The sequence below is a fragment of the Furipterus horrens genome, unplaced genomic scaffold (genome assembly GCF_987537825.1).
Source record: "Furipterus horrens unplaced genomic scaffold, mFurHor1.1.pri manual_scaffold_2, whole genome shotgun sequence".
Classification (NCBI taxonomy): domain Eukaryota; kingdom Metazoa; phylum Chordata; class Mammalia; order Chiroptera; family Furipteridae; genus Furipterus; species Furipterus horrens.
In genome coordinates, this window is record NW_028327172.1 from 38780132 (window position 1) to 38802638 (window position 22507).

Sequence of the window (22507 nt, forward strand, 5' to 3'; positions counted from 1 at the left end):
TTTGCTTGCTGGAAAACATCTGGATCACAGCTGCCATCTCTCAGAACTTTCCCTTGTGTCTTTCCTCACTTGGTAGAAACATACCCCTCTATTCTTCCTTCCTCCTTGCCTTGAGACAGCTTTAGTCCTTTATATTTCATTGCTGTTAGAATAGTTGTGTTTGACCGGGTAAGGAATGTCTACGTTGGGCCCCTTTTCAGTACAGACAAGTTCCCAAGCTCCTCACCCCCAGACTTAGCCTATTTTCCTCCCCTCTCAGCATACCAACCACAAACTTATCCCCCAGTGACTGACCCCACATTAGTCTTGAAGTTTTCCCAGCACTTCCTCTTTTTGCCACCTTACTCCTTATACCTTACAGGTCCTTCATATTGTATAGGTTATTTTTGTTCATTTGTTTCCCTGTTTTCCTGATCACTATAAGGAAATTATAAAGGGATGACAAGCTAACAGCAGCATGGAAGTAACTGAGGTTATAGAATCTTACCAGGATCCTAGAATCACAGCCTGTGAATCTCTTTGGAAACAGTCGCTTATGCCCTGAGTGAGAAGCATACTAGAATTTCTCCCTTCCTATCCTGCCTTTGGGTGTACCAACCCCTTCTCCAGGAAGGCCCCCAACATGGCTCTGTTTCCAACTCTTGGCCTGCAGAGCTAATAAGGGAAGAAGATTTATGTCACCACTCTCCTCAAGAGACTGGTCATGATGTGGCAGGGCTTGGACCCCATGGAACTAATGTTCAAGCCATCTGAGCACTTGGTTGGAAATAGTGAGGCGCAAAATTGGGGACAACAGGCAGCAGCCCCAAATCAGAAGTGGCAATGAATGAGCATCAATGGTGACAAAGATGTCTATAGCTCACTCTTATGGCTACCCAGAGAGATTGCCTTAGCACATTGCCTATGCTGGGGCTGACTCACCCGCCGGGAATACACCCAGCCTATACAGATGCCTGCAAAAAGGGGAGGAAGTATTCAAAGAAGGAGGGATTCAGGACTAACAGCAGCTTCCCCCTGTGGATTTCTAAAACGTGCTCAGTGATTTCTATCTGAATTCATGAAACTGGAAACATTTAACATGGGTATGCTGGACAAAGATGGTTCAACTCCAGGGTGAGATTGAACAGGACAACATAAAATTTCATCATTCTACTCTGAACAGTGTGCCATTTACAACTTATAAATTGTTCATTTCTTGAATTTTCCATGTAATGTTTTCAGATCATGGTGGACTATGGGTAACTAAAACCACACAAAGTGAAAATACAGATAAGAGGGGATTTATATATATATATATAAATATATATAAATTTTTTAATTTAAATTTTTTAAAATTACAGTTTACATTCAATATTATTTTGTATTAGTTTTGGGTGTATAGCATAGGGGACTACTACTATATTTAGAGTGTCATAAAGATTAAAACAGAACAAAGCTCATGAGCAGTCTCACAAGTAAGAAGAGCTATTTACTCATTGTTTTTCTTTCTTTCATTTCTTTGACAATTAATAACCAAGGGCCAGGCACCCAGAAAGCACTCACATTCTAATGGGAAAGACAGATGGGAAATAGGCCATTATAATGCAATGTGATGGGTGATATCACAAGGAAGTACTGGTTGCTAAGGAAACAATACACACAAAAATGAGCACCCTATCCCAGATTTTGTATTGTGGCGGGAGGTAGGGTCTCAGAAAATGTTTTCTCTGGAATTTACTTTTAAAGTGAAATCAGAAAATTATATTAACTAGATGAACTAGAGGTTCACAGCATTCTAAGCTCTAAGGCGAGTAAGTATGGAGTCAAGGAATGATGATGATGATAATAGTAATTACTCTTATTATTTGCTACATGCTTACTTTACACCAAGTGCTGTTCTAATTGATTTACATTAATTATATAATTCAATCCTGCAAGTATCACATGAGATAGGTAGAGTATTAATATCCCTATTTTAGATGAGGAAACTGAAACTCAGAGAAATCAGCACTGGCCTGAGGTTACACAGCTAATAGCAGAATTCATGTTCTTAACCTTTTAATGGTTTCTCCAACTAGAAGAACAGAAAGAAGTCCAGTATGACTAGAGAGAAGAGGATAGATTTAAGAGCTGTGTTTGAAAGAGCGTTGTGAAAGGACCTGGTGACTGGCTTGGTATTGAGTGGAAGGCAGAGTGGGGTGGGAGTGAGGGGTGTATGTGGAGCCACTCACCAGGGGATGGGGGTGTCAGCAAAGCCACAGAGATAGATGACATACAGGACTAGCTTTATAAAAGGGACCATTACACTGACAAATCACAGCAATTTTAACTATAATCTCTAAAATAACCATTTTTTCTACATTTTTGAAGTAGCCAGGATAAATTGCTTAAAGCTTCCTATGACATCACATACATACAGTAAGCAGCTCCTGTTTGATGATAGTATTCCAGAATGAATTAGCCCTCAATCAACTAGCAGTAGACCCCAGAAATCTGGAACTGAGTGACAGGGTAAGGAAGTTTTTCTAGTGCAGGCCCCCTGGGCTGGTCTGTCTGAGGGAGCTGTGGCAGTAGGAACGGCTTAGAGACATTGCTCAGACCAAGAGGATAAGATCCATACATTGGTAAGTATAGTAGTCACTTTCAAATACTGTTTACCACGTGGAAAAAAAATAGACTCTAATATATCTGATGGTCAAACAACACATTTTGACAAAATAGCCCTCATGTCACTGAGAGCTGAGCATAATGACAAACATTGTCGACCTGATGGACATGAGAGAACAATGAGTTTCATTCTCATAAGTCATCCCAGAAAAAAAGCATTCAAAATTTCAGGCTGGGAATAGATGCTATGATCCATGAGCATTTGGCCCAGAAATCCCTAGGATGGGCACAGGCTATGCTCCAAGTTTACAGCTGTGAATAGAGATTCTTTCAACTCAACCCAAACACTAGGTTCTCAGGAGATAACCACTTACAGAGAGGACCCGCCCATTTTACAAGATTAATAGTCAGGGACTGGGTGAGCCACAGTCAAGTCAATGTAACTCAGCGAACAAAGGCACTTATTGTGCCAAGCACTGTTCTAACTCAAACACAGCCTCTCTCCCTGTGGTCACAGTCATACTGAGAGGTGGGCATGTATATAAAACATAGAAATACCCTATCTCCAAGTTATGCTGTAACAGAGGTGTAATAGGACACAGAGGGAAGGAGAGATCAACTTCAGTCACACATTGTGGGAGAGGGGGAAACATTGGCAAAGACTCCACAGAAGAGAAGGTATTTGAACTGAGTCTTAAAGACACTCAAGGAGAAACTTTCAGGTAGTTGGAGAAGATATTTCAGGAACTGTTAAGCTCAGTTTAGAGGTCAGGATATAACAGCAAACATTTTATATCTTGTGTGTTTCCCCTACTTTCCATCCTGACCCCAGAATTAAACCAGAGGTTTTCCTAGCTCACCTCTCACTCTAAACAAGCAACCTTTAAAAGAAGGGCCACATCAGAAGCCATGGCCTAGCCTACGAGCAGGCACAGCTTCACTCGGCAGGTACCGCAGGCCCCCTCACATGGCTTAGAGCCCCAGGGAAAGATTTCTGTTGAAACAGTGCTCAGGAGGTGTGGAAAGTGTCGTCGGCAGCCGTCCGTCTCGAGAGACGATGGTGTAGCTTCTTAAGAGTCTATCTGCACCGCCGAGAATGGTTGTGCAGTCCGACTCGGGAGTGACACGGTATCTGTCTCCTCCCGTGTTGAATTGACATCTTGAGATGACGCTGAAGCTACAGAGCCTGGGCAGGGTAATATGGAGGGTCTGCTGTTGCCCATGCAGCAGACCCCCCCTCTCTTCGCAGCTGAAGGGTCCAAGGGAAAGACGGAGTCAATACAGCTTGGCTTCAGGTGCGCCGCAGGAGTTGCCGGTGTTGACTACAACGTCAAACCGCCTTAGGGACTCCGGCTCCGGATTTTCTGTCGGGGTTTACTCCCTTAGCCTTTCCCCTGAAGAGGTATGCCGCAAGGCAGCGGAGGTTTTTTGGAGTCAGAGTTTTCCTTCTCTGATCTCAATATATAATTAGGTCATAATTATAGGTAAGATCAGTAATCAATGTGTATGTGTAGATAATCATGTAACTATTGCTCATATGGAAAGTGTGCTTTGACATGAAGTTATAAGACCAAGGAGAGAGTCCCAGCCAGGTCCACCAACCACCAATAATGTGAACTAAGGCAAATCACTTACTCAACCTGAGCTTAGGTTTCTCATCTTTCAAATGGGATAATCCTCAACACGGGTTGCATATAGTGCAGTTAAGAGAATGGACAAATGTCAGACTGCATAGGGTCAAATTTGAGCTCTACCAAACACTTACTGTGTGATGTTGGGCTGGTTACTTAATCTCACTGAGTCTTGGTTTCCTTGCCTGTCAAACTAAGAACAATAGTATTACTTATCTTATTGGGTCATTCATGAGTCTTAAGTGAGATCTTAGCACAGAGACTGATACATGCGATAAATGCTAGCTCTTCTTATCATTGGAGAGGGGGTGGTATCAAGAGAGAAAATGCATGTGAAAGCATGTTAAGAACTAAAACCCCTCAGGTGATTTGAGTTGAAGAGCACAATCAGTCAACCTGGAAGATCTGGACCCTGGACAAAAGAGCCACATGTTAAAAAGTTGGGCTACTTATTGGGCTTCCTGGCTCTACTGGGGGGAAAAGTTTTAGTCTCTACAGAGCATTAATTTGAGGACAGTGAAACTTTCATTTACCACCACTTGGTCAGCAAAACTCGAAGGCACGTGAGTGTGTTATGGCACACAATATACACACATTTGAGAAGTTTATTAAAGCAATCTTATGTCAGTTTTGCCACACTTTAAAGTCACATTTAGAGTTCCTCTGATTCTGAAGTGTCAGAGTAACCTATATCAAGTTCTCTCTTGAAAATATAAAAAATTACCTGGTAATTTATCAGCTGGAATTTTCTTTTTTCTTTTCTTTTTTGTTTTTTATGGATCAGTTTGGGAAGGACCTCAAATTGCTCCCAAATGTACCAATAAACTTACTGCATAACTAATAATAATATCACTTGTTGAGTACCACATTGCAGAAAGTTTGCTTATTATTTCTTCATTAATTCTTACATTACCACATTCAAGTATATACTATTATCCTCATTTGACAGTTGAGGAACCTGCAGGTCAGGATACTCAAGTGATTTTTCCATGTTGGAGCTGGGGTTCAGACCCACTTGCCTCATGCAGGTTCTTTTCCTCTACACTACACTGTCCTCCTTCAGATGTGTTTTATCATTAACTTCTAAGGTTGACAGCTGTAGATAAAAGAAATTAAAAGTCTGATACTGACATTCTATTTCTAATATATAAATATATTTAGTAAAAGAATTACTTTCTCTGCTTTTGGCTGTAGCTGATTTTCTGCTCTTGTTCCATTTGTTTGGACAAATAGGAAACCGCACATTAGGCAAAGGTCACATGGAAGGGAGTGGATAATGTAATTTGCAAAAGGAGAAATGTTATGAATAGCTGATATTTTTGGAGTGTTATTTTTCTTGTTCACAATGGGTTTTGGTTCCCAGCCTGATGAAATGTAAATTTTACAACGTCTGAGGAAAACTAAGAGAGGAGAAACTGATGCCAAGGGTGAGGAGAAGATGTAAGCCTCACTTATAAAGCCTGTTTTGGGGGCTGGAGAGGGGGGCAGCTGTGATCCCTCAGAGTCCTGACTGAAAAGCTCAGCTCACTCTTCTGCCTGGTTTGAGGGTTCTCCCTGACAGGACTCCCACTGCGATTATGGTTACTGAACTGGGCACAGGATCTAGGGAAGGCATGGCCATCAGGATACTTCCTTTAAACATGTGACCCCATACCTCTAATGGGCCCCCAGCACTCCTAGCCAGCCTGCAAACTACAACCTACAACCTACTGTCCTCTCTTCGTTGTAACCGAGGAGGTTTCTCAATCTCTCTAAGGTCTGCCTCTGCTTCCCTTTTCAAAGAATTAGTTCCTTTGGGTGTCCTCTTTCTCTCCTGTACTGAATTATTTCTATTCACATTTAAATGTGCTTTCATCCCTTAACCCACTTCTTTAGCTATGCATTCCCCCAACACACTCTCCTGCTCCCCTTCCTGGCCAAATTATTATATCTATGTCTTCCCCTTTCTCACCTCCCATTCTTTACTAAGCCCATTCCAATCTGTTTTTGGCATCCACCATTTCATCAAAAGTTCCTCTTGACCTGTGTATTATCAAATCTAAGAGTCACTTTGTACTCACCTGACTTGCTTTAAATATAATCTAGATTATATAATGATGCCAAATAAATTTCTTCAGCCAAGAGCTCTTCTCTAAGTGTCTTTTGCATATTCAACTTCCTACCTGCTGTCTCCATTTAGATGCCTCTTGTCCCAAAGTTAACTCCTTCCTCACTGCCTCCTTTCTGTTCCTCAGACATCGCTGCATCTTGTGTCTCAGGGTCTTCATACATCCTGCATCCTCCACCTCGACTGATCTTCCCTCTATTATGGACATAACTGACATCTCATCTTTTAAGTCTGCACTTCAGTTACACCAACTCAGGCCTTTTCTGACCACTCAGTTTAAGCACATTCTCTCATTATTTTCTGACACTGTACAGAAAGTTATCATAACGTGTAGTCAATTACATATTTTTCCCCCTTTTTTTGGATATTTTTTTCCATTCTAAGCTCTGTGTATGTATCCCCAGCACAATACAAGATGCCGGTGACTCAGTCAGTACTTGGTAGATATTGACATGAATGAAGCAAAAGATGGACATAGGAACGGAATGGCACTGACCACTTGGGTCTGCCTCCACCTTCCTCATCTTGGTGCTGTCAAGCTCCCAATAGCTGTCTGTCCACCCACAGCATCTCCTGAAATAAGAATAAAGGTGGACTTGGGAACATGAGGAAAAGGGGGAACTGATGCAGTATTTGATTTTGGGGGATCTAGGGAGGATTCATGGACTGGGGCCTTTATGTATCTTGTCTTAAGGGAGAAGGATTGAAACAAATTCAATCCAATGGATTTCCTCACTTCTGATCAGAAATCAGGCGAAAGATATGGTTTGGTTTTCAGATGCCCAATCTGTCCCTGAAAGGATGCCTTGTACTTCCCTCTTCTCACTAGTGGAAAACCAAATGGGGACCCAGATGGTGAAGCCTCTGTTCCCATGCCAACTCCAAGCTGCCTGGAGGAGATTAGCCAGGAGACCAAGGCCAGGAGGGAGGAAGAAATGTTCAACAAGAGGTGAGTCAGACTTTAGCAGTTCTGAGGTCACCTGGCAGGTCTTATAAGATACCTTCCCACGGGCTTTTCCTGTCTCTTAGAGGATTGAGGGAAACAACCAGTGGCCCCAGGACCTCCTTGCCTTAGTAAGGAGCTATGTAGGAAAGAGTAGTACTGTTCCACAGGAAGGACAGGAGGAAGCAGGGCAAGAGGGTGTGGTCAGACAATAACAAGACTGCCCTCTTTTTTAGGCAAAAAGCCACCAGAACATTTCTGCTCAGGCTGATCTGAAGATCAGGGACTGTGGGTGGGTTCCTCTTGCTGGTACCTGTGAGGCTTCCTGAACACCCAGACCACTCATGTCGCTGCCAAAAAGGCCCAGGAGCAGCTGCAACTCCACTATAACAGCCTCAGCCTTTCCTTCTTCCTGTAAACTGGAGTCCCCTCAACTTCCCTTCTCTAACTGAGCTTCAGTAGCAACTCTGGCTTGTCAGAGTACTGATCAGGGCCCAAGCCCAGCCAGATGGAGAGTTACCCCCAACTGGGCATCGTATCCTAAGCTCCTTTCCCTGCAGCTCCTGGAGAGACAGCCTCCCACTGCAGTGAAACCTGCAGGCTGCTGTGTGGCAGCCACATACACCATCCTGGGGTTGCCCCAGCCAAACTGTGCTGACCTTGAACACTCAGCTGTAGGACAAGCATAAAGTGTATATTCAATGCAATACTAATCCTGGGAGAAGGAAACCAAAAGGGTTTCTCTTGGAAAGTCTGCCTTTGAACCTCCAGCTGTCCTCTGTACTCAGAAGGTGTGAGTAAATGCCTCCATTAGCTCTGTGAACATTTACTGACTACATCTCTGTGTCAAGCTGTGTGCCTGTCACTTCCATAAAACTTCCCAACAAGCCTGTGTGACAGGTATCACCCTACCTAGATCAAGCCGTGTGCCTGACCCCTGCGAGATGAATGACACCTTCTCCATTTTATAGGTGAGGAGCCGAAGCGCCAAGGTTATGTAGAAAACAAACACAATCTTAGCCCCACTGAATGTTTAGTAGGACAAGAACCCAGTCACATTTCTCCCTGTCAGTTCTGTCACACTTTCATAAACAGGAAGGATGACTGAAGAGTGAGGGGAAATTGTACTGACATGAGCCACAGGATTCAGGGGAGCTTCCCAGCTTTTTCCTGTTGTGTGGAACCACAGGAAGTGTGTGATTATTGGGGGTGCTCAAGTCCCCTCAGGAAAGGATGCTCTTTGCCTGGCCTTTCCAGACTCAATTGTTCCTTTTTGCCTTCCAGACACCAGGAAAGTCAAAAGAAAACCAAAGAGCTTCAAGACCTAAAGGAGGAGGAGGAAGAACAGAAGAGCGAGAGTCCTGAGGAACCTGAAGAGACAGAAGAAATTGAGGATGAGGGAAAGGACCAGAGAAGCAGGTTGGAGCCTTTGCCATTGCTGAAATGGGTCACAATTCATTAACCATTACAACATCTCTGCAGGTGCTAGTCCTGGGCATCAGTGGGGCTAGGGCCCAAGTGAGCAATGAACAGAAACCGAGAGGGCACTCGTGCTTGGGGAGGAGGCAGAGGAAATCCCAAAAAAGCCAAAACAGTTAACAAGGGGATGTTTGCAGGAGCTGAGAGGTCAGAGGTGGTGGGGCATGGTGTAGGGCTTTGTCAGGAGCCAAGAAACTAACTGCGAGGGACCCTGACTGGAGTCCTCTTGACCCACTCAGTTAGCCCCTTTTCCAGCCATCCCCATGAAAGATCCATGGTCAAGAGAGCTGGCCTGAAGCCCTGGAGGATTTTTTTAAAAGATTTTATTTATTTGTTTTTAGAGAGAGGGGAAAGGAGGAAGAAAGAGAGAGAAAAACATGTGTGTGGTTGCGTCTTGTGTGCCCCCAACCCGGGCATGTGCCCTGACTGGGAATCAAACCAGAGACCCTTTGGTTCAGAGGCCGGTGCTCAATCCACTGAGCCATACCACCTAGGCCTTAGATGGTTTTTCCAAAAAAATAAAACAGAGGCAGAGAGAACAGATGGGTGTAAAGGGATAAACTCAGCTGGGTGGCAAAGGTGAGTCTCCAACAGGTCCCTTCCATGCTGATCAAACAAGCTTGGTCATCTGGAAAGCATGTTCACTTTGGATTGGATATACTTGGGGTTTTTAAAAATACACTTTATATTTCAACTGTATTTTTCTCTAAATCTGGAAAAAACATATAAATATATAATATGTATATAAAGATAGTATAGATCCAGCATCTTGTCCTAACTGCATCCTAGATTTTAATGATAGCCCCACTTCATATATTCTACATTATTGTCTCTATTAGTACATTCAAACCAGAAGTCTTGAATTTTGATGTTTAAATATGTGGTTACAACAAACTTGGAACAGTTCACCAAAATCTTTGTTTTTAGACCCCCAGCCTATTATAAGGTCAAGAATGGCTCCAGACAAAATGATTAATTATCTAATTAGTTGCTAAACTTGGGACAGATTATGTGTTTATACCTCATTGCTGGCAGACTCTGGACATCATATGCATGTAACAATAATGTAATAAAATGAATATTACATGTGAGATAGATATGCTTCAAAGCACATAAGAACAACCAATAGAGCCCAGATAGTGGAACATTCAACTAGAGTGAAAGGTCTCAGCCTGCATGAGTTCACCCCAATGTTCAAGGGTAGAGCTTCCTAGGAGAGCTGGAGAAAATGCTTCACCACTGAAAACAAACCTGTGCCTGGATGCACCACCTCTCCTAATGACAGAACTCCCAAGTTTTAACAATGAAAGCACAGCCCCTACTCTAAACAGCTGGTTTCTGTTCTCCTTACGTTTTCTCTCTCTTGGGGTCCTCTGCCCTTATTTTGCAGACCACCACAATGCCTTCCTCCCCTTGAATGCACTCACGCCCAGGCCAGGACAACAACTCTTCCGTTGGCTCCCTTCAATACAGCTAACACTGTTGGAACTTCTAACATTTCCAAACACTGAGAAAGAACAAAAGAGAACTCAACAGAGAGAGTACATAGAATATAAACAGTCTGGTTTACAAAGCACAGGTCTGGAGTGCTTATCTAGCTAATTTGATCTCAGACGATTGGCAGCTGCCTCTCATTTCATGAAACCCCAGGGAAGGGAAGGCTGTGGCTGGGCCCCTGTCTGTATAGCTCCTGGTCACCTGCATAAGGAAATGGCCGCCTTTGCATCCGTGGTCTGAGTATCCTCTTGTCCCACTCATTCTGAGAGGCCTCATTCTCTCTCCAACCTTGGCTCCCTTTCAGATTTACATGCCTATACCACAGGTGATGGACACCCTACATCAGCACAGCCCCCAGAAGGGTCCTTGTCCTTCAGCACAGGAGTGTAGCTTCACTGCTGGGGGCCCAGCAGTATGGCATCACCTTTTCGATGACAACTGACACGGCTGTCATATAAGCTGCCCACTCAAAGTTAAAGACTCCCTTACTCCACTGTGACCCAAGCCAGACGAGCCCTGAGAGCTGCTGTCTTCCATGCCCAGCAATCGTTTGTTTCTGAGTCCTTTCCACACGCTGTTGGTTGCCTGCAGGCACCTGCATTCAAACATGATTCCCCCAGGAAATTTTGCCGTCTCACCAAACAACAAGGTCTGAAGTCATCAAAAATTCCATGTCCTACTTAGTGATTTTCAAAACAAATCATTGAGGTAACCCCAGCAGCTGATGCCTTATTTAAGAGATTAAACAACAAACACTAAAGTCTTTTTGTCTAAATATCTCCTCTGTTTAATAATTTATAATAATGTAATCTGTTATAAATATTATTTTCTGGAGGGCCAGCTTAAATGAACATTGGTGAATTAATTCACTATCTTAATCATATTAAAACAGAGAACACAGTCTTCTGACATTTAAGTGATACGTTGACAAGTAAGACCCATAAGGCACAACAGAAAACTTTTTTCTTTTTTTCTCATTGAACTGTTTTAATGGGTCTCAAAATTCTGTGACAGATTTTTGGTCAAGTTGTTTCCATTAAAAAGTACTGGTTTTAAAAACCAATAACTTAAAAGCTGCCACACACACACACACACACGCACACACACAACAAACAGCCCATGAAACATTCTCCTTTCCTTTTGAAGGTTTTATGATGAATTATAATCATTAACCAGTCTTTTACCATTACACTTGAATGGCCAATTGATGCAAAGAGTTTTGAGGCCATTCTTCCACCACTGATTAAGACTGGGGTGGCAGATATTGGTGATAATACTCATTTAGCCTTCTGAGCTTTCTGGGCCGAGCTGGTGACTTTGCCAGCTCCAGCCGCCTTCTTGTCCACTGCTTTAATGACACCCATAGCAACTATCTGTCTCATGTCAAAAACCTTTTTCTTCCACTGCTTGTGCAAATCTGTTTTATGGAATTACAATGATAATAGGTACATTTCTTTATTTTCCAATAACTCTCAGAAAATGTAAGTCCCCTGGTCAATTTTAAGTGCCAGGAATAGCCTCATTTCAGTAATTAAAATGGCCAGTTTCCTCCCATGCATCCCCCAGCTCTGGTCTGCTTTCAGAAGGAAGTGTCCAATGGGGATGGGGAGCATGGCTTCCCTGTCAGTCTCCTGCTTGCGCTGCTCCCCTCCCTCCCAGCTTTGCTAGTGCAGCAGCTGACCTCTCCAGGGTTAACTCTGCGATGGGAATCTAGATCGGGGGTAGGAAAGGCATTACTTGCCTGGTATTATTGTGACTGGGCTCCAGGCTGACTTCCTGACTTTGTTCAGTACGGCGCTTTATGAGACCTTCAGAGAAACCGCTCTTCCCACCCAGCATCACACATGTTCACACCATTACTCAGCCTCTCTCAGGTGCAAGTCCCTTTATGAGGTTAAATGCATCTCTTCCAGCTAGCTACTTAAAATTCGTCTCTTGGTTCTTGGGCATCTAGAAGTACACCTTCACTGTTCAGCTTCTCAGTAGCATTTCCAGATATCATCATGGCCCCTACGCTGATGCCACAAAGCACTTCAGCAAGATCCTAGTTTTTTATATTTCTCAGGTGTGAGTTATTCACAACAGTCCACTGTCTCCCCCTTACTGCAACACATCCAAGCAGCGTCCCTGAAGCCCCTCTCTCTCAGCTTGGGTGAGGAGGAAGCAACTTCACCCCTCCCTATGGAGGAGTGGGTTGAACACAGGCCAACCAAACACTGATTTCCAGAGGAATTTTATTTCTAATCTAATTCTATTTCTAACCTCTTTTAAAGGCTGAAAATGGGTGACAAGTTATGGGTCATGAAGCCAGATCTTGACCTCCTCCTTTGCTGTCCCACATAAGGTTGGGGTTAGAGTAGCATTTTCCCCAGTATAGCAGTTTGAACATGAAAATGCAGCCCAAAGGAAAGACTGCATTTTGGCACCCAATTATATCTAAAAAGAAACTAAGGAATCTAAATAAAGCTGAAAGAAAATAAGCTTCCATTTCTGAGCTCTCCCTTCCCAACAGTTATGAAGATAGCCAATGATTTTCACCTCAGCTAATGTGTTCACTATTTTGCTTTGCTTAATTGTTCCCAAAATGATCACCAGAGGGTTCCCAAATGGAAAAGAAACCAATCAGTGCCTTAGCTTAGCATCTGAAGCTGTCACTCTTGAGTATCTAGTCCCTTTCTAAAGAGGTTATTTGTTGAGTCATTTTATCCATTGGTACAGCATCTTTTTTCTCCTAACTCTAAGAAGAGCTCTCTATTTCTCAGAAAATAGCATTTTTCAGTGTCTATGTGAGCCTCAAGATCTTCAGAAGACCCCTGTCACTTTCTCATCTCCTCTTTTAGGTGATCCTCAATATTCTTATTTTTTAATGTCTCTATATAAATATATATCTATATATAAATATATAGATATTTAAATAGGTCTGGGATTAGAAACAAGAAGGAATTTTAGGTTAATGGACGTGTCCAGGGCTTCTCCAGAGAACTCTAAGAATGGACTCTTCAAAGTGGGCTTTCTGACAAAATGTCTTTTCACTAGGCCACAAAGTGGAAAAGTTGAAAGGTAGTTGGGAAGAGAGAAGAAAAGCAGGCAAAAAAAAAAATGGAGGAGTCCAGAGGTGAAAGGGAAGGAGGAAAGAAAGAAAAGAGAGAGTGGAAAGGGGAGGGGGAAAAAGTATGAAGATAAAGAGGAGGAGGGAAAAATTAGGAAATGAAAATTAATGGGGTTGAGAAAAATCTTGAATAAACCACCCAGAGGTTGCTGGAGGCTACTAGTCCTCTGGTTGCCCCTGAGATGGCGAGAAGTGAACTCTTGAGGTCGATCTGGTTCTTGTCATTTATCATTGTCATCAAGATTTTTCTAAGAAAGAAGGGGAAGGGTCCAGTCAAGGAACTAGTATGAATGACCCATAGGCATGGACAACAGGGTGAAGACTGAATGTGGGAGGGGGTAGAGGGGGAGCAATGGGGGGGGGGAATGGGACGACTGTAATAGAAAAACAATTAAAAATAGAAAGTTATATAAGAATATACAAAGTCATATAAGAATTGTTATACATTGTTAAAATATTTTATGCTTCTCTTTAAAAAACATAGTTTTCTAGAGTTTAGCATAATCCTCCCACTCTGGACATAGTCAGATGTGGAGCTGAGGAAAATAAACTATGTATCTGAACATGGAGACAGGTAAAGATTAGAACTCGGAACTGATGACTAATACCGCTAAGTGCAGAAGAGATGATGGTCTTGTCTGGATGCTTGGGAATATGGGTTAGCCAAACTTGTATCTTGGGGTTGGGAGAGTTCATATATCTATGACCATCTCATGAACAGGTAAGAGCATGTGTGAATGGTGACTGATCAAACAAGTAAATAGGGTGTTGTATCTCAGTAGCTCCCAACATCCAGGCTCTGAACTGGTGGCATCAAAATCATCTGGGGTAAATTTTAAGCTGTGGATTCCTAGAGCATAGCTTTGGACTTATTCAGTAGGTCTGGGTATTTTGAATAAGTGTCACCAAGTGGCTCTACACCACTGAGTTTGAGAACCACTACTCTAGATAGCATGGAATGTATTCCAGACAGAGAAGTATGGGTCTGGGCATCATATATGTGCTCACTGTACTAAACCCTCCATTTGCTTTTTCACTTGACAGCAAACTTGAAGAATTGGTTCATTTCCTACAAGTCATGTATCCCAAACTGTGTCAGCACTGGCAAGTCATCTGGATGATGGCTGCAGCGATGCTGGTCTTGACTGTTGTGCTGGGGCTGTACAATTCCTATAACTCTTGTGTGGAGCAGGCTGATGGGACCCATGGAAGATCCACCTGCTCAGCATCCCAGAGAGACTCCTGGTGGAGCTCAGGACTCCAGCATGAGCAGCCTACAGAGCAGTAGGAAACCTGACATCCAGCCAGTGTCCTGCTCCAGCACACAAGCCCATCACCCTTTCCCCACATTATAGTGCTGTCAGGCCCAGGTGTGGGCATGCTGCCACCGGCCCATCAGGGAACGAGCAGAGGTTCTTTCACAATCAGCTCCTCCATGGGAGCAGTTCATACATAGTAACTGATGTTCTTGGAGGATCAACAAAACTGCCCCAGGAAAGAGCCAGTGGAAGAAGTCACCTTCACCAAGGAACTTGAAGGGAAGGTCACCTGCCTTTAGCTCAGATGGCCAGAAGAAATAAGACACCTTCATTGCAAGGGACAGTAAGAAGCTCACTCTCCCCCTTTTCCTCTTTGTAATAGGAAATAAGGAAGAATTTTGCCTAAAGCTTAACTCCATCCCCAAAGATCAGGTCTAGAATTTGGAGTCACAACATGAATATCTTCCCATTTCCCATCTCATTCTCACTGACTCTCCTTCTGTCCCTTTGGAATCAGAGTTTCTCTTTACAGAAGTAGGGAAGGTTTCTCAGAAAAATATTCAGGCTGAATTTAGCTCCGTGCTTGAAATTTGGTGGGAAGATGTGAATTAATATATATGCATGTGTATACACACAACACACACACAGCACACATGTGCATGAAGCCAACAACCATCCAAACATGTGCTCTGGGTGCTCTGGATAAAGCCAACCCACAGATTTTCACAAGGCATGGGGCAGTCACCAGGCACCTGCTTAATGAGCTTTCCATGTGGATTTAAGATGTTTGAAAAACACTGAAAACTCATGGCTTCAATGGTGAACTTGCTGGTCTCCATTTCAAATGCTAATTCTAAGCTGCTATACAGCACAGGCTATTCCCTCTTTGTTCTCTCCCCATTGAGAACAGCCGACCCACCTCTCAGGTGAATGAGGAGACATGGTGTGCTTTCAGCTTCCGTGTGCCCACATGCAAGTGTGCAGGTGCACCTTAGTGCTTCAGTTCAAGTGGAATTTCCAACTCAAACGTCTGTTTCAGAGCATCCCCAACTGTTCAGTAGCACACTGACAGAGCACATCCCACCTTCAATTTGACTTCTCGCTCCATCTCCGTAGCCTTCATTCATCCCTCATCAGCTTTGGGGGGTGTTGGTTTCTGTGTGGGTTTTATTGTTGTTGTTTTGCTTTTGTTTTGTTTTGTTGTTGAAGTTGTTTGTTTTTGTTGCTAATATTCATAATATAAAACTTACTATGAGCCAAACATGGTTCTAGGTATTAATATAGGTTATTCACTCATTTAGTCCTCAAGGAAAAAAAAAAACTCTTCTCATTTTCAGATGATGAAACTGAAGCATGAAAAACACAAGTAACTCTCTGAGGACACCAAGTTAGTAAATCATGGGGCTGGAACTCAAGCCCGGGCAGGCTGGCCCAGGGGCTGTGTGCTTAACTGCTGCACTAAATTGCCTCTTCCAGTGGCCTCCTAACTGGACGCCTTGCATTCCAGTCTCACACCCCAAGTGGTCCTGGAGCACCTCCAAACCATTTCTGGTTCCCAGACTAACCTGTTTTCTCTCACAATTTTGTTCCTCCATCCACTAGTTTTCCTTCTGCCATTTTCTTTTATTCTGGTCACTCTTCAGGACCAAGTGCAAAAACGATCTCCTCTGTACAGGCTTTAATGACCCCCCTCCAACTCCCCACTGTACCCCACACAATAGGACACACCCTCCTCTGTGCTTTCTGATACTTTTTAAACATCTTCATTATTGACCATTACAACAGTGTGTAACAATAACTTATTTATGTGTCTCCCTCTCCTAGCATTTTTTTCCTCAAAGACAAGAACCATGTCTTACCCATTTTCTGGGTAAGGGCCTAGCATGGTGGCTAATGCTTAGGAAGTTGTCATTAAATGGTCAAAAGAACAAGGGGAGCCTTCAAGGTGGTGGAGAGCAGCCTGGGGACAGGTGACATTTTGCATACTTCCCAATACCAGAACCATCATCAATAAGAAAAACATCTTTTTTAGCCTCAACTTATTCTAATATTTTTTAGTTTACTCTGAGAGAGATTGGAAATGAGGCCTAACGAGCAACATCATTTCCAAGCTCAAGAACAAGGCTTGATGCAACCACTCCTTTCAGAAGACCCACCTAGATTAGGCCTGACTTTAAAACAGCAGGTAGATTTAAGGGGGACGTCCTTTACAGTGGCTAGAAAAATCACTGTGAGAGAAGCCCAAGCCAGGGTTGAGCAAGAATGTGCCATTAAGGTAAAGAGGTGCAGATCAAGGCAGACAGACTTGTGGGGCATGTATGGATGGTTTCTCCTGCCCCTTCCAGGGAGACCAGACACACTGAAGGAGCTTTAGGCCTTCGGAGCCAAAGACAGGAAGTAAATAGAGGTCTTTAGGGAGTAGTTGCAGGACAGGGCTCTAGGCTGGCAATGTCCACTCTCAGTCTCTCTTAAAGAATGACCAGGCTGAGCTGCCCATTGTCCACTTGGCCACAGGGGTCCCACCTTTGTTTCTAGTTGAGACAAAGGCCAGGCTCTCACAGGGGGTGCAGTGAGTTCCTGAACTCCCAGTTTCTCCACAGAAGGGCTTGCAAGAGTACTCCCCGACTAGGTCCTCACCCAAAGTACTCTGAGAGTAAGGGAGGTTGAGGAAAAGAACGGGCATGAAAGTAACCACATTTCCAAGGGTATTCCTGAAAAAAAAAAAAAAAAACAAATAAACAACGACAAAAAAACCTCATCGCTGTTTCTTTTCTGAAAAGCAAATGTCGACCTGAAGCAGATGGAACTGTTGCCAAAGCAGCAGTGAAATGGAGAGAAACAGGCCCTGTATTTCCAATAGTGATATTGATCTGAAATAAAAGTTCCCCTCAAAATGCCTCTGAAGTCTGACATTTCTGCTTAGCCCTAGCACTCTGGGTGCCGATTCTCAGTTGCCGAGTGATGTGTTGTTGTTTGTGTCATTGTTGATGTCACCTCTTAAGAGGACATTCACTTTCCAGCTACTACAAAGCTAATATGTATTGTTCCCTCTGGGTGGCCTGGCAGAGTGAATGGAGAGGGAGATCCTGCATTTGTGTAGGACCAGCTGTCGGTTCCAAATGTTGTTAAGCCTCACATAGGTGTACTGGCCTTGAACTATTTAGAATGTCACATGCCTGAGTTTGAAAATAAAAGCACATTTCCAAACCTTTGGCAACAGCTAAATGCATCCTCATTTTGTGGAGCTGAGCCTGAATTAAATAGGTCCCATTGGCCATTTGTGTCTCCCAGAAGCAAGTCAGAAGTCCCCAATTGCAGCTGCTGAATCAGTTCTTCTCCTTCGTCCCTTCCCTATTCCTGATCCCGGTTTCCTGTAACTTCCTGGCCTATGTTTGTTTGTTTGTTTGTTTAATTAATACATTTTGCTGTGATTGACACTGTTGAGTATTTACCAACTTAATTTCTACAGATACATGGCATTTTTAAGTCTTTCTTGCAGTTAGCTGAGGGGCAATGCAGACCCTCCAGATCTAGGTTCCTAGAAACAAACTATCTTTCCTAATACTTCACACCCTCTTTACTTCTCTCTTGTCCTATCAAATTAAGAGGATTCATTTGAGGACCTGAGGCCAGAGGAAATGGCAGAACCACTAGGTGGAAGCTGAGTCTTTGAATCGGCACTCACAGCACTCATCTGGGACGTGGGCACTCAGGCCGTGGACACGCACAGCACTCAACTGTGATATGAGCAAAAAACAAAATTTTAGTGTATTAAGCCACAGAAACTTAAAAAATATCTGTTATACCAGTTAGCCTACCCTGACTAATGCATACATTTAAACCAGAAATGGGGTTCTTCAATAACAAATTTTCAAAATATGAAGCACTGGCTTAGCAATAGAGTGGCAGGAAATAAGAAAATGATATTAGGGGCTGGAAATAGTGCAACCCTGTTGAATAAAACAAAAATATTTGGTAAAGTTTTACCCATTATAACTTAGGGTAAGCCCATGGGCGGTGTATAACTAGGAGACATGGTTGGAAAGAATCAGAGTGTGTGAACTTTAATTGGCTGCCTTTGGCAAGGTATTGCAAGAAAAAAAACACTCAGCAAAGACTTGGAAATTTGGAAGCAGAAAGAAAAACAATAGTGTTCAGACTGAAAGGTTAGAAAATCTGACTGCTTATAGACCCCAAATAGTAAGACTATAAAGAGCTTTAAGTGAAAAATAACCAAACAAATTTCTCACTTGAACCCACATAAACTCAGACTAAGGATATGGTTTCAAATGAACTAGCTACTATAAAATTAGTGAGAGAGGAGAGAGAGAGAGAGAAATAGGTGTGGGGCTAAGAAAACAAAAAAATACATCTTAAAGATTATAGCTGGGAAAGGATTTAGGGTATAATTATTGACACATGGAATCAAATTGAAGCAAACAGATCAGAATTCTAGGTTTGTGAGGAAATTGTATTTACAGAGAAACATAAGCCAGGACTTAAAAACTCCTTCGATTGTTCCAGCTGGAAAACCAACCTTGAGGATCCTAAGTGTATACCAGTAGAAAACAGATAGTAAAATATAGACACTCTCTAATTCCCACTTTGTGTGACCAAGGAAGATAACATAAAATGAAGGGCCACAGAGAACAGTGGACATGGGACATGGGAGTTTCTCCCAGAAAGCAGAGTCAGGAACTGTGGTAGGCAGGATTTCTAACATTCTTCTGCCAGCCTGAATAAGCATGGAAATGGATTCTTTCCCAGAGCCTCCAGGTGAGAGCCCAGCCCAGCTGGCACCTTGATTTTAGTCTTGTGAGGCCCAGAACAGAGGATCCAACAGAGACCACCCAGACTTCTGACCCACAAAATTGTGAGATAATAAATGGGTGTTGGTTTAAGTCATTAAGTCTGTGATAACCTGTTACACGGCAATAGAGAGCTGATATAGTGGCCTTTATAACGTCTCTTCACTGGTGTTCCAGAACTCCTATGGCCAGGTGACTGCTGTGTCTCCCGTTCCTCTCCTTTACACAGGGCAGTTTTTTTGAGCTTAACAAGATTCTGCTTTATGATTACACTTGGGGGGCAGCATATAACTTTCTTAGTTCATAGGGTACCAGGCCACAACTGGACCTGAGAGCGATGGCTGAACATAATTCAGAGATCATGGACTTTGAGCGGGATGGGGCCTTGGATTGTGTCCTTTGAGAGGAGAGTGGTTGTATTCTATGTATGGTAGAAATAGTAAACCCTGTACTGGGTGATCAGAAGGGTAAACTGGCAGAAACTGCTATGTGTTTGTTCATCAAATAATTTTTCTTTTTGCTTCTGGACACACAGCTAGATTCCAGGCTCCCTTGCAATTAGATGGGAACGTGTGACAAAATTCTGTCCAGTGGGGTATAGTTGGAAATGATATAGTCACTTCCCAGGCCTGGCCCCTATAGTGATCTCCAGCATGATCCTCCTCACTCATTACCCTTGGTTGCTGGATCAGTGTAGAAGACCTGCAGGAGGAAGCGGAGGTACTAAGTGATGGTAGAGCTATATAGTCTCTGAGTAACTGTATGTGGCAAAATTGCTCCTACACACATAGACACCGACACTATCACCACGACAACCGTCACCACCACCATTATGATCACCACCATTGTCAGCCATTGGATTGCAACATGAGAGAAATAAACTTTTTTTTATTAAGGCATTGAGATTTGGGGGTTGTTTGTTATAACAGACTACAATAACTATTACATTTGCCTGTTTATATGTTAGAAAACAACTAATCCCTGTAATATCAGTATCATAGAATTATATTACTATGTTACTTTTAAATTCATATAATCCAGCTCTCTTATTTGACAGATGATAAAACTGAGGCCCAGAGAAGTTAAACGACTTGCTCAAGGTCACATAGATAATTAGTGTTAGAACTTAAACAAAAATTTAGATATTACCCTCAGTCCAGAAATTTGGGTTGTAACATATTACCATCTTTCTTGCCACATTTCAAAATGTCTACTCTGTTTAAATTTTTATTTGCATACAGCAGATTAAATATTTTTCATGCATGTATTCCATATCCAGGGAATAAGAAAACTGGACTGGATATCCCATATTTTATGCTCTTCTTTGAAACTTGTTCTCTCCATTTTCATTTAACTTTTCAAATTTCCCTTCTAATTCTAGCACTTTTTAAAAAATTATTGGTTCTCCCTGATTATAGCACAAGCTATTATTTTACAAGAGGACATTGCAGCAGTGATATCCTGAACACTGTTTCTCAAAATGGTGGGGAGGGACTATCTGGCAATAGTTTCTTTACAGCTCTCCATTTAGCTTTTAACTCTTGGCAACAAATTCTTCAGGCACCTATCTTGAGTGAGAGGCCTAGAAGCTAAGACTGAACATATCCACACTCAAAAGGAGAGGTGGCAAGTTCCCACTGAGCATTTCGCATTTTAATGGAAGCTTAACTTCTCTCAATAAGAAGATCCCGAAAATAAGGTTGTGTCCTCTTCCAGACACTCATTATTAAGCACCGGTACAGTCAGGCAGACTCCTTTTACCTACTAATTTCCCTTCTAGGCATATGTTTCCAAAATTTAGGTTGATCTCATTTCTCATAAACTATTTCTCCCATCCAAAGCTTTGTTTTCTGTGATTCATTTCCCCACTTCCTATCTTGCTTCCTTCTTTCTTTTTGTAATGCTTGAGCAAATGCTTGAAGGCTAGCTCTTTTTCAAGATTGATGCTAGGGATTTAAGGATAATGATGAAGAGGATATGATACCTGCTTTCCTGTCTACCTGGTTCTATGGTGATAGTCACATATGTTTCTGAGGTACCCATAGCCTGAGGCTTATGCTCACCTAAGTGATGAAGTCTAAATATGTTAAAATATTTAGACATTGGAGATATTTAAGGGTTACCCCCAGTCTCTTAGAAGTGTCCTTGTGTTTGTGCAGAGCAGATTCTCTTTTTGTTATTGGTATTTTCTGTATAGATATCTAACCATTTGTATAGAAAAGAACTATTTATCAATACACTAATTCCTATAAAGTATATTCATTTTGTAAAAAACTCATAAACCCTTGCTCAAGGCCTGATTCTCAAGGCAGAATTCCATAATTCTATAGAGGACCAACCTTTGAAAATTCAGTTGGGAAAATGGAGAGCACAGTCTGCTTGTACACAGCCCAGACAAACTTCACATTTGTCAAATGACAAAGGGGAAGTCTATGCTGAATTTTGGTCTACCAGAGAAGTTATTTGGTCTATAAGAAAAGTTATTAAAGAAAGAGTTATTATAAAGGGCCCCTATAGTAATTCCTATTGTAGAGTTAAAAACTCTTTTTAGTAAAGTGTAAAGCAACTAATTTTGTGAATTGCCCCCACTTGTATTTTTTAAATGTGAATTTTGTGTGTGTCTGGTTTCTTTGAAGAAGGGATCACCTGTATTGGTGTAGAAATTTTAAATGTATAAAAGAAGTCCCAAAGGGAGACATGAAGAATCTGCCCTTGGTATTTAAATGAGCATTTGCTTCCACGAGCCTTAGCATTATTTCCCCACAGATTACAAGAATATGCAACTGGGGGAGAAAAAAAACCACTGATTGTGAGAGGAAAAGCACAATCCATGCTTAATCTCCTTTAGAGACAGAGACACTCCTGGAGTATATAATTGAATGGGCTCCACAAGCAATAACAATGGCTGTGTGAGCACTGAACTGGTGGGGGCGGTGGGCTGTGGCAGGGAATATGGAAATTGGGAAAATCTTCGGCAGTTCACATTGTGCTATCTGTCTTCCTCATTTCTGTGTTTTCTGAGTCAGCATTAGCTAAATTTTCCAGAAAGCTATCCACAAAGTGCAGCCTGGGCATTCAGGGGACGTCA

The 22507-nt window shown here is 42.5% G+C and overlaps 1 protein-coding gene across 2 annotated transcripts in view; it reads left to right on the plus strand.

The window, feature by feature from the left end:
* The window catches only part of IRAG1 (inositol 1,4,5-triphosphate receptor associated 1), a 70059-nt gene extending 52717 nt beyond the window's left edge, over positions 1-17342 (plus strand). For both annotated transcript variants that reach the window (XM_090264050.1, XM_090264053.1), the window contains exons 17-19: positions 7154-7273; positions 8552-8686; positions 14397-17342. In XM_090264050.1, the coding sequence (XP_090120176.1) occupies positions 7154-7273; positions 8552-8686; positions 14397-14640 (499 nt within the window). In that variant the 3' untranslated portion in view covers positions 14641-17342. The remainder of the gene's footprint in view (positions 1-7153; positions 7274-8551; positions 8687-14396) is intronic.
* The last annotated feature ends 5165 nt before the right edge of the window (positions 17343-22507 follow it).